This window comes from Vitis vinifera, chromosome 2 (genome assembly GCF_030704535.1).
Source record: "Vitis vinifera cultivar Pinot Noir 40024 chromosome 2, ASM3070453v1".
Lineage (NCBI taxonomy): Eukaryota > Viridiplantae > Streptophyta > Magnoliopsida > Vitales > Vitaceae > Vitis > Vitis vinifera.
Window position 1 is genome coordinate 9,340,721 of NC_081806.1, and position 13,384 is coordinate 9,354,104.

Below are 13,384 nucleotides of genomic sequence, written 5' to 3' on the forward strand. Positions count from 1 at the left end.
TGCCATCCTTAGTAACAATGTTTGACTTCATTCCACTAACCCTTTACTCCAACTAGGAGAGAGACAATATCGCTATCAATTTTTCTCGACTAAGGTTGGGTTTAATTATTTACTATATGTTTGAAGGAAGATAAGAGAAAATAATAGGGAAAAAATGAAAAATGAAAAATAAAAAATAAAAAATTATTTAAAGTCAATAATTATTTTTTTTATAAATTATTTTAAATTTTTATATTAATTTTTTTAAAAGTAAAATTATATAAAATTTTAATTAATTTTAATTATATTCAATTTTTTATTTATATTTTTCATAATAAACTAAAAGTGTATTTTAGATTTGAGTATTTTTAGTGAGAACATTTTCTCCAAAAAAGAAAATTTACTTATCATGTGTTTCAATATTTTTTAAATTTTGTAAAACATCTTTTTGTTTTTTAAAAACATTTTTTTAAGGGAAAAGTGTTTTTCAAAAAATATTATCAAATAGGTTTTAAGGATACATTTAATAGTGATTTTAGAAAGGATTTTTAACTTTTTTTTATATTTAAAATTTTTTTTATTAAAAGACTTATTTTCAAATATTAAAAATTTTAAAAAATACTTTATAAAGCTAAATACACCCATAATAAGCAAAACTTATTCAATAATTAGTTTCATATGGAAGCTATAATGAAAAGACGCCCTTTAATTTGTTTAATTTATCTGTAGTCCTACATCGTTAATATTTTGTTCATTGTTTTTATAAATCAAAATTTTGAGAATTTCATATCTAAACTTAACGTGGCCATTAATCTAATAATTATTTAATTAAAAGAGGGGAATTATATCACGAAAAGTAAGGGATACAGGATATGAAGCGAATTATTGAGTCACTCTCACAACTGACAAAAACCTGATGAATAAAAACGTGGGCTATCCAAAAGCTCTCTAAAAATGCGTGCCGACGTGGCAGAGGAAGCAAGGGTGACAGGTCAGCATCAGGGAGTATCATAGATATTATAAAGTGGAAGGCCATGTTTCAAACTTTATAATAAGGTCTGACTCCCTTTTCACATTTTCTCAATTTCAATTCCTTATTTTTCAATACGGGTGAGACCACCATGCCCATGATCCCATCACCCCAAGCCACTACCCAACATCACTCCACTGCTTCGCCGTGGTCAATGGCTCCACCAAAATTGCTTTTGTCAACGTTGACCCGACTCACCACATCTCTACCGTCCATTCTCTATCTGACTTTTCATTGAAACGCGTCTCTTCTTTCGGCGAAAATCCGCACAATATCAGGAGAAAATGCCACGTCTTACCCTTCATGCGTACCCGCTGCCACGTCATTAAGAAATACACCAATACAATAAGAACACTCTGTTTTTGCTGTTGCCATATCGGCACTTAAGAGTTTTTCTGTTTCATTTCCCATTATTTTTATTTTATTTAATTTGATTTAAATTAGAGTTATTCTAATTAAAGCATTTTTAATTTATAAGAATTTAGTATTAGGAAAATAAAAATTCAAAAGAATATGAAATCTATTTTTTTCGGACAAAATTATCCTTTTAGTAATTGTTTTAATCCATATCTCACATTGGTTTTTAAGATAAAAAAATTAAGGATAAAAATGTAATTTCCGTAAGAATTGATTTCAAGCATGTAACATTTGTGTAATTTTGTATATAAATTGTGGCGGTCTTAATGTACAATTTTTTATGCTTAACAAAAAATTTAGAACATTCGAGAACCGTGTGTTATACTATTAAAAGTGCCAGCTAAAATGGCGTCTAAGGCTAAAAGACCTTACCTGAAAAATGTGAATTAAAGGAAAATTTGGTTCACTTGATAAATAACACGCTGTATCAGTTCGAAATTTTTAATAAATTTCCCAAATGATGGTTCTGTACCTCCGTTTCTCAAACCATGGTTACTTTATCAAACCCGACATCCAACCCTAGTCCAACCTCTCTCTCATATATATAGGAAATATCCACCTTCATTTCTATACAAAAATTCAATTCATAAACAAACATTCATTTCCTCTGATATATCATATATCCCCCCCCCTCTCTATCTCTATCTCTCTCTCTCTCTCTACTCGATTCCTGATTCGATTCTTGGAAACAAGAAGCTGAAACTGTTCTTGGCTTTCGATCTTGGACCATTAGGGTTTGGTTATGTGCGGTTTCGTACAATCTTGTCACTACAGGATAGCCATTAGAGAGAAGAGTCGCAGATCTTGATCGTCATAAATGGCGGAACAGCAGCGGAGATTCGCTATAGGATACGCTTTAGCGCCCAAGAAGCGAGAGAGCTTCATTCAGGTCTCTCTGGTGAGCCTTGCTCAAGAGCGCGGCATCGATCTCATTCGGATCGACACCGACAAGCCCCTGGTGGATCAGGGTCCCTTCGATTGCGTTCTCCACAAGTTATACGGCGACGATTGGAAGAAGCAGCTGCAGGAGTTCTCCCTCAAGAACCCTAATGCGCGCATCTTGGATCCCCCGGCGGCGATCGAGCGTCTGCACAACCGGATTTCGATGCTCCAGGTGGTGTCGGAGCTCAAGGTTGAGAGCCACAACAATACTTTTGGGATTCCCAAGCAGATTGTGATTTACGATTACGAGACTCTCGGAGAGCTGCAGGCGTGGGAGCCACTCAAATTTCCGGTGATTGCGAAGCCCTTGGTGGCCGACGGCAGCGCCAAATCTCACAAAATGTCTCTGGTGTTTAATCAGGATGGGTTAAAGAAGCTGGGGCCGCCGATTGTATTGCAGGAGTTTGTGAATCACGGTGGAGTTATCTTTAAGGTGTATGTGGTTGGGGAGTATGTGAAATGCGTGAAACGGAAGTCGCTGCCGGACGTTTCAGAGGAGAAACTGAACAGTTTGGAGGGGTCCTTGTCTTTTTCGCAGGTTTCCAATATAACTACGCGTGAAAGAAACGACGACAAGTACTACAAGATGATGCATTTGGAGGATACGGAGATGCCGCCACAGAGTTTCATTACCGATATTGCAAGGGGATTGCGGCGCGCAATGAAGTTAAATCTTTTTAATTTTGATGTGATTCGGGACAATAGGATTGGGAATCGGTACCTTGTTATTGATATTAACTATTTTCCGGGGTACGCCAAGATGCCATCATATGAGACAGTCTTGACGGATTTCTTTTGGGATATAGTGAATCAGAAAGAAAGAGATGCTTCAGTGACGAGTTTGAAGAAGGATGGTGAATCTGAAACGGGTTCTGACAGAAGACCAATTCCAATGCGTAGTTGCGATAAAGATTCGAGGAAGTATGGGAGCGATGATTGTTGCAGTGATGGGGAAGACAAGGAGAACACCATTTCTTCTTAGGTTCGTTTCTTGGTAGAATTGGGTTAGCAGGTCTTGTTCAAGTGTAGAGAGATCGTTCGGCTGATTTTGAACTGAAGTAAGCAACGCATTTCTTTTAGATGGATAGAGTCGGTACAGTGATGAATAAGTAGGTAGTTGGCTTCAGTTTCTGCCTATTGACAGCATGACATGGTGTCCGGTTATGATCATGTATATTCCCGAAGATAGGTACTTCCCAAATACTCTGAAATTTTAGGAAGATCAAATTGTACTTTGGAGGCTTATGTAATTCCTTGCTTAGAAATTCAATTTCTAGTTTGTGCCTTCGACACCTTTGATAATGAATTTTTCCATTTTATCAATGATGGTATTTCATTTTATTTTTCTTGTAATTAGTGTGGGTTGAATTGAATTTACAATATTGTTGTTGTCTTGAACAAATTATGATATCAAGAACCAGCTAATGCTGGATTCTTTTCCAGTTAGGAACTTTTACTTCTTTCTTAATGCACATATTAGCTATTGGTAATCAATGAGTTTACATGGTGATTTTGGAGCCTACCTTGCATGGACCCTGATGCCATGGCATGCCTCTTTTAAATTGAAAATTGGAATTTGCTGAAATTTTCCATTTACACATTCCTTTCTTTCTTTTATTTTTTTTGCCTCTTTCTGATGTGAATCAGATGCCATATGTCTGAAAAGAAAATCTGTTGAATTTATTTTCAGCATAGTTAATTACATGGCATTGAAGTTTAAGCTTCGTCAAACTAGCTTTTTGGGGAGGATTTATATTGCTTGTGTTTGACGTGTCTAAATTTTGTGTTGCTTTATGCACTGTTCTGACAGATTTTTTATGATCTGTTGCATGGATTTGAAGGCATGTCATTGGATGTAACTACATAACAAACACATGCGAATTGATTGTATCCTTTTTTTTCATTAATTTAGAGGAGTTAATTTGTTTACTGGGTGCAAGTTATTGGAAGGAATCAGATTTTAGCAGATGCAGATGTAGACAATCATTGCTTTGACTTTGGATTGGAGACTATTGGAGATTCCTTGAGAATCAGGAGGGAAAGGATCTGACAATCGTGCCATAGGGTCTTGTTGTCTTGACCATTAATTAGTTCGAGTGACTGATATAGATCTGAGACATTGAATGCGCCTATGTTGTGTAAACATGACAAATAGTTTCTAATATTGTCCATACGTACTGACATGGATTTGTGTACTGACACAGTATAAATGTGAATGAGACTGTTGACTGCGGGAAGAGCTGGTTTGTCTTTCTGGGTATCTCTCTTTGAAAGAGATAGAAATGGATTTTGGACAAATCCTAGATTTTTGCGAACCTGAGAGGACCTCTTTTATATAGTCATAGTGTTAAATAACCGTTTCTCTTCTGTCCTTAAATCCTACCTTTCAGGTGTTTTCTGAATTTGAAACCTTGTACTGATTTAAGTAGCTCCCCTTTGAACTATTAGTATTTCTATATATTTGATAATAAAAGGATAAATTGATCTTATTTATATTGTATTTTTTAGTTAAAAAATGACCAAGCCTTTTTAATAAAATGTATTGCTGCATCTTTACAATATGCTTGTTAAGGAATTTCCCCAAAGTTTGGTAATGATGAGCAATTGCTTCATTTAAAACAACCTTACATCAATTCTGGTATGCTTCTAGGGTGTGGATGCCTTTCTAGATTCAAGATTGGGTGTGTTTCTAAGTTCTAGATTATCTAATATCGTAATTATGGGACGTAGAAGTGTTTCTGAATTATGGAAATGCCTTTTCCATCTTCATCTCTCGATGCTGACTAGCTGCAGATTTTGTTGGGTGTATGCTTTGCAAATCAAAGCTTAGTTAAAGGTATTCCATTAATGCATTTTATTCCTTTTAAGCCTTTTATTTCTTTTATGCCTCAATCCATGAGGGGCATGTCTCACGTGAACTGTTCTCGCTAGAAGTTGGAAACCTAATGGAGTACATCCCCATGTATCGAATTAATTAAGTAGTCAATTGGTGAAACACCTCAAGCTTTAACATACCTTGAGGCTTTATATTTTCTTGCATAAGGCGTAAACTTAAAGAGGGTCACCTTGTCCAAACTCTGAAATTTGGAATTATGTTCATTGTTTTAATTCAGACAGATCAAAGGTTTTTCAACCTTAACATGTTGAGGTTTGAAACCTTCTTCAATTTCAATGGATTATGGGAAAATTTTGTTTGTATTATTGTCCTTTTGCTTTTAAATAGTACAGTGGTCATGTATATGGTAGTTGCTTATATTTAATTACCAAAGTTTTGGGCAGTTCATTTGAGTCCTAGAATATGCATTAGAATTACGAGACTGTACCATAACCCCTAGATATTTCTCTCTGTTCTTTTCTTATTTGAAGGAAAACTTTCTTTTTGCTTTTTATTGAAGTTATGCTTTGTGGGTTGCTTTTGTGCTAGTCTAAGCATGATTGAAAATAGCTGCTTTTGATGAAGCTATGGTTTTCATGTTTCAATACTATGGACTTTATTGTGTCACCTTTTTTATACTTTTTATATATACCTTGTGCATATCAAAAAAATGTGATGGGGCTTTATTCCATGGATCCTAGAAAATCTGGTAAATAAAATATTTATAAAATAAAACTAATCAATACAACATGTCAATTTGTTAGGTGCTATTTTCCTGGGGTTTATGCCTCGGGGAAGGTAGCTTATTCTTTATGGATTTTATTGATAGATTGCTGCTAAATTAGGGCATTGTTTATTTGCTCTCTCTTTGTTGTTGCTGTTTCTCTCTCTCTCTCTGTCTGTGATAGGTAAAGAAAATTATATTAAAAGCACCTAACAAAAGGGTGCACAAAAGTATATGTTGTATACAAAGGCACCAAAAGGCCAACCAAAGCAGAGGGTCTCTCTCTCTCTCTTTCTATATCTGTCCGTCTGTCTTTTTTTTTTTTGGTTGCGGTTGTGGTGGACTATAAAGTGTCATTGTGAGTATTTTCAGGCTCACGGTTATATATCTCAGTGGGTAATGGCCTCAGAAATAGGTTTTTGATTGAATTATTGGTGTGGGGCTCCACTAAGGGACTGCTTCCCAAATTTAGTGCATAGCTGCTGGTAAAAATGCTTTGGTGTCAGATTTCTGGCATGAGGAGTTTGGTAGGAGTCATCTGAGTTACATATTTTTGAGGAGCTTTTGGGTTAAAATTGGTGGAATCATTTTTGAGTTTGATTAATTCAGTGTTGGCTTGCAGGAGCAGGGGTTGGGCCTTGAGCAGGCTGATAGTTTTCAGCCCTTTTTTATTTAAAAAAAGAAAAAAAAAAATCTATTTGGAGGAGCATGTAGCCTATTCCCATCCAGGAAAGTCTGGAGTTGTCGTGCCACTCCCAATGTGGTTGTTTTGTTGTAGTTTTTGGTTTGGAAACAGCATGAGAAAAACCTCAAAATGTTAAGCACATGTGAAGGGGTTGGTCTTTGGTCTTGGTGCAGCCCATGCAAGGAAGAGGAGGAATCTGCAAATCATATTATCATTTCTCACGTGTTTGGCGTTGATTATGGTTGCTAGTTTTTTCTCTATTTCCAGAGTATCTTGAGTTTTCCTTTGTTCTGTCGGCATGGTAGTTTGGTAAGGGAAGGATGAGGTTGTGGTGATTACCTCCCATGTTGGCTGTTCTGGTACATTTGGAAAAAAGGAAATGATAGTGGGCCAAAGTCTTTATCATTGTGAAAGACCTCCAATAAGTCCCCTTCAGATTGAAGGGAAATTGGTCCCTCTTGATTCCATTGTTATTTCTGGGGAATTTTTTTTAAGAAACTAAGTTCAGAGACATTGAATGGTATTTACATTTTTTTTTTATCCTTTAGTCAATGCAAGTAATTCTTATATTGAAACTTGAAGAATGAAGTTTATTTTTCACCTTTTTAAGCAATGAAGTTGACAGGAGGGGTGATTTAAATAGGGATGTGTTAAGTGGCATCAACCTACCTGTGCTACAGGGGTGCTTGTGAGTCATGGGTCCTCAGAAGTGAAAGGTGCGGATGCATGGAGCATTGATTGGGGTGTTTGTGGTTGACAGAGGAAGTTAATGGGAAGGGTCAGATGGAAGCCATTGCTGCTGTGTTTGGCATAGTGTATCTGGAAGTACTATTCTTATGGACCATAAGGCCTAACATGAGTTCCTAGATATGGATGGGGGATTGTAGTTTGGGCTTGCTTTTCTTCTTCTTTTCTACCTTTCTTTCTTTCATTTTTTTCTCGGTACATTGTTATGCCCATTTGTTATCTGTAGTGATGTTTTGTGTACTGTGTAATTTTTTTCTTCTTTATCTAAAAAGATCATGGTTAACTTGCTTATCAGGCTGTGGAACAGAGAGGTGCTCTTGAGAAGGAAGAGAGGAAAGCGAACAGAAGGGAAAAAGAAGAATGTTTTTATTTTTATAATCAATCTGTCTGTATATGCTTCTAAAACACGCCAACAGATATTGGGTATATGTAGCACATAGGTGTAGTCTGGTATGATTTAGGTTCATTATTCATGGCTTTTGAGTACTTTGTCTTGAACAGTCGTCTGTAGAATTCATGTATCCTTTGTCATGTAAATGGTATGAATTACACCAATTTAGTAGGTATTAGATGTTTTAGGCGACGAGCAGACAGGGGACAAGTTAATGCTCGTGTGCCCCACAAAAAGCAGGTGGTGGTGAAGGGTGGTTTTTGTCATATATCCCGTACCTGAAGAAGATGATTGGCACTGTTTTAACGGTCTTTTGGATCCAAAAATTTCGTTCTTAATCAAATCAAACCTTGGTGAAAGGTCACATCTCCAAAAAGGCAGAGTTGGTTAATGCTGTTGCTGGAGAGGTATTAAATTATGATTTGTTTACCCAGCAATCAAATAGTTGTTGGAACATAACACAGGAGATTTCCTGGGTCACACGCCTTTCACGATTCACTCAAACCCAAAAGAAAGCATTCAACAGGATAACGATGGGGAGGAATTACCACCATCTCTGATGCAGAGGCAGGGTATAAATAAGTTTTGAACTACAAGGATTTGTGGATGCTTCCATATTATTGGTATTTTTGTCATTTTGCTTATGCATAGTTTTGATTCACTATCTTTGATTGCATCATTGACTTCCGCATTGGAATTAAACAAATTCTCTTGGACAATTAGTTGAATTCAAATGAATTTTCTTCTATTAAACGTGTTGTTTGGGAAGTGAAAAATAATATTTGAGAACAATTTTTAAAAATTCTCTCTTTTGTACAACAAATCATAAATATTTTTAAGTTATTTTTTGTATTTTTAAATATGTTTTATTCTTTATATTTATATAAATAGTTTTTTATTTATTTAAAAATAACCTTAAAAAATAAGTGAACACTAAATGCTTTCTAAAAATACTATGTTTTTTATTTTTAAGAATGAAAAATCATTTTTTATTTTCTAGTTATTAAATATGTTTTTTTTTATTTTCTTTATTTTGAAAAATAAAAAACAATTTTTTTTTTTGTTTTAAAAAAAAGTTACGAAATTGAGCCTTTTATTCCCATTATGCCTTTGAGGAGAGAGGATTTTGATAGCGAAGTATTGATTTTAGTGGGCCGCTTATCTAAGTACGCTTATATAGAGTCCAAGTACAAAAATGATAACACATTATAAAGCAAAAGACTAATCTTTTTAAATTCTATTTGATAGCGCTTTTAGAGAATATTTCTAATATAAAAAACGTTTTTGGTAAAAAAAAATAAAAATAAAGTGTTAAACAATTTAGAAAACACTTCAAAAAATAGTAATCTTAGTGTTTTTTTAGAGAAATACTTCATAGGTAATTTTTTTCGAAAAATACTTCTAAAAACAACACTTCAACTAAAAGCATATAAAATGAAAATACCCCACAATGCGCTCTGTGTGTTCTACTCCAAGTCTTAAGTCATCTGTTGGATAAATTATAGTAGATGTAATTAATCTATATTTGGATAAGACTTAGAAGCTCTTTTAAATAAAATGGCTTGATGACTTTTATGTTAGAATAATTGTTCTATGATGATATGGGTCCCTCTATTGGCAATAGTTGAGTTTTACTTGACATTGACAACAAAAGAGTTTTTTGAATTGGAAATCGAAATCCCTTGCTTCTTCAAAACAAAAATAAATCCTTTTGGGAAGCGTAAGACCCATGAGAGTAGTATCTAAATTGATGGAAATAAGGCTTCATATTATCTTTTGAAATACCCAAAATCTAGATTTGTTGTTTTATTAATGAATTTTCTACGCTAAGTCATGAATGAAATTGCAAAAATGAGAACCATTCTATTTTCATAATACAAATATTTTAACCTTCATTTTCACAAAGAAAAATAGAAGAAATTTAGAAAGGACTCCCTTATAGAAGCGTGTTCTTTTAGGCTTTTCTAAGAGAGAGAAAGAGATCATATTTATTTTTATGATTATATAGTTGCCATTTTTGAGAGCTTCCCCATTTTCTCATTTTATCGAGTTGGTTCGGTTAACCCACTCGGGCACCTAAACCCAATTCCAACATTAATAATATTACAAGTTATGTTTGACCATGATGATTTAATATTTACAATTTTTTTTCAAATAAGGCTTGTACAGCTTTGTATTATTCTTCTACGGGAGTCTTCATAGGGGTATTGTAAAGAGATATAAGGAGTTAGATTCCCTTTAATTTATGTTTTTCCATTTCATGGTTCTTCAAAGAGAATCTTCTAACGAAGAATTATAGAGAGTAAAGGAGTTAGTTCCTTTTAATACATCTCATAGAATATTTAAAGGCTAATTATCAATGTTTTTAGGATCAAATTGATCATTGGACCGGAAAAGTTACTGATTCATGATTCATCAGATCATTGGTCAAGCCACGATCGAACTAGTGATGTCATACATATGTATTTTATATACTATTAAAATTAAAAATATTTATAATTTTTTTTAAATATATAAAACATTAAAAATCAACAATATTTTTTTTCCATCTTTAATATTATTAGGCTAATATATATAAATGTATTAATATTTTGTTAAATAAAATGATAATAATAATAATAATAATAATAATAATTATAATTATAATAATAATAATGATAATAATAATTATAATTATAATAATGATAATAATAATAATAATATAAAATAATAATAATAATAATAATAATAATAATAATAATAATTGTATTATAATAATGACAATAAAAATAATATAAAGTAATAATAATAATTATTATATTATAATAATGATAATAATAATAATAATAATAATAATGATAATAATAATAATAATAATAATAATAATGATGATGATGATGATAATAATGATAATAATAATAATAACAATAATAATAATAATGATAATAATGATAATGATAATAATGATAATAATAATAATAATAATAATAATGATAATAATAATTATAATTATAATAATGATAATAATAATAATATAATAATAATAATTATTATTATTATTATTGAATCTTTATTTCTAAATGACCAGTGATGAGATATAGTCATGTGTCATTCATCAAAGCCCTTTGGTCTACAAGTGCGAGAAAACCATGCTTTAGTATGAGGTCATACAATAATAATTAAAAAAAAAATCAATATTAGGAAGACTTTAGTATTTCCTCACAGTTACCTTATACTTCAACAGATTGCTTTCAAGCTTAGCACACTAGGTCATATTGATGCATATGCAATAGTCCATGAATTAGGAATTTGTGGGTGAAGGTTGGTTGTAGATCATGAGGTAATTAAATAGAGGGATGCTACTACTTAATTTGTTAAGGAAACTAAAAATTTCAGAAGTTGCCAATCAATATAAGTAATTAATACCTCAAAAGGGCTACAAGTCAAGAATCTTAGTTTAGCTTAAAGCAAGTCTAAGTACCATAAAATCAACATCCCTAGCCAATCATTTGACCAATTATCCTTTTTCATTTACCTACTATTTTTGAGACTCATACAAGGCTTTTAGTAAATCTTTGAAAATCAAGACCATGTTCTTTAGTCCATGTAATGCTTTGAGAAATATGATTCACTAATATAAAGTTCTTTTTTCTTTTTTTATTTATTCAAAGCTACATTCCTCTTTTAACCTTCAATTATCAACAACTATACTAACTATAGAATCATAGAGTTTAATTGCATGCAACAAGTAATTAATTAATTTGAAATAGCAACATGATCGAAATTGCTAAACCCTTTATTACTCTTGACCAATTGTCCTTACAAGTTGACAGTAATTGCATATTAAAAATAACAAAATGAAACATTCTAGATTAGGCATACTAGTGATTAGAAATACTAGTATTTTAACTACTTGACGTTGACAGATCATTTGAAAATAACATATATCAGATAACAAAATGCAATGGATGTCAAATGAAAAGTTTATAAGTAAATAATTAACTTGAAATAGTGATATGATTGAAATTTCTAAACCCTTGATTTCTCTTTACCTTAATGATCGATTATATATAATCTTGAAAAATTGTTGTATGTATGTAACATAACAAGTTGACACTACTTGCATATTAAAAATAACAAAAAACGGTTGCAACATTTTAATTTAGATACTAACGATCATAAATATTAGTTTTTAACAACTAGATGTTGACATATCATTTGAAGTTAACGGATGTCAGAGAATGAAATGTGATACCTTCTAAATCATATGCAACTTATCATTCAAATGATCAATTCACAAAATTTGTCCATAATTTCTTTATTTGAGAAAATTTGTGTACAAATTTATAACTCCCTGTGGGATAACTCTACCTCTCATATTTTCCTTACAAGAAATCTACACTACATCATATGGAGTCTCGAAAAAAAAATTTGGTCATCAATGAATCAAATCTTCTCATTCTGATCCAATTTAAATTGTTGGAACTCAAACAAGTTCTAGTCTCACTAACTTGACGCATACTAAAAATTGCTTCATTTTCTAAGATAACCATGGTTTCTAAAGCAACTTCTCCTAAAAATCTAGGAATCTCCTCAGAACTCTTGGGAATAAAGGAAAACAATATAGTTGAACAAGTGGAATCACACCCAACCATATCTTAAGAGGCAACTCTAAAGTCTTCTCCTATTGAAAGAGACAATGAGTCTACTAGTGGATCCATGCCAATATCTCCATGTGAGGCCTTAAGAGTAACCCAATCAACAACAGATAATCATGTTACTTATTCTAATATCATCATGTTAATCATGATGAAAAACCCAATTCAACTAGAAGTGCAAATTGCTCAAATGATCAAACAAATTGAAGTCTTTACAAAAAATATGAATGAAAATGATGCCCAAATAACTTCTCATAGGAAAAATAAAAAATATGGAGGAATCAAGCCAAATGGCTGTTGATCCATCCACAAGATTTCCATTGAAAGAAAATCCTTCTCATAGTATTGAGAGTTCTAAAACATAAGAACCCCTTGCAAATCTTCAAGTTTCTTCAGAGGAATTGATTCATATTAATCAATTAAAGGAATTCATCCTTGAAGCTCTTAAGAGCAAAAATGAAGGTAGTATTCTATCTTCTCATACTTATCCTATGCCTTATTAAAAAGGGATTGAATAATTGAGAATGCCTATAGGCTTTCAACTATCGAAATTCCAGTAATTTGATAGCAAGAGGAACCTAAGAGAACATGTTCCTCATTTTGTGGAAAAAATGATAATAATTAGCCACTTAAGGGAACCTCTTAGTCAAACTATTTGAATCCTCATTAAAGGGAAATGCCTTTCACTAACCTTGAGCTCAACTCTATAGACAATTGGGAACAACTTGAGTAAGAGTTAATTATTTTTATAATACGCAACACATTGTAAGCATGATAGAGTTCACAAGTACTTGCCAATGGAAGGATAAACATGTTATTATCTATATCAATAGGTGGAGAAACCTAAGGCTTGATTGTAGGGATAGGTTAACTGAAAAGTCAAATATTAAGATGTGGACATAAGGAACTCATTGGGTACGCTATATTTTTCAGGGGATAAGACTAAGAACCTTTGAA

General features: G+C 32.6%; 1 protein-coding gene across 1 annotated transcript; it reads left to right on the top strand.

Annotated features, from left to right (window-relative positions):
- The first annotated feature begins 1,997 nt into the window (after positions 1–1,997).
- On the top strand, positions 1,998–7,965 carry LOC100242009 (inositol-tetrakisphosphate 1-kinase 1). Its single transcript, XM_019224624.1, has 2 exons — positions 1,998–3,557; positions 7,695–7,965. Exon 1 carries the CDS (start codon positions 2,244–2,246, stop codon positions 3,348–3,350), a length of 1,107 nt encoding a protein of 368 aa, XP_019080169.1. The 5' UTR covers positions 1,998–2,243; the 3' UTR covers positions 3,351–3,557; positions 7,695–7,965.
- The last annotated feature ends 5,419 nt before the right edge of the window (positions 7,966–13,384 follow it).

Coding starts and splice junctions, on each gene's coding strand:
- LOC100242009 (XM_019224624.1), top strand. CDS start 2,244: ATGGCGGAACAGCAGCGGAGATTCGCTATAGGATACGCTTTAGCGCCC.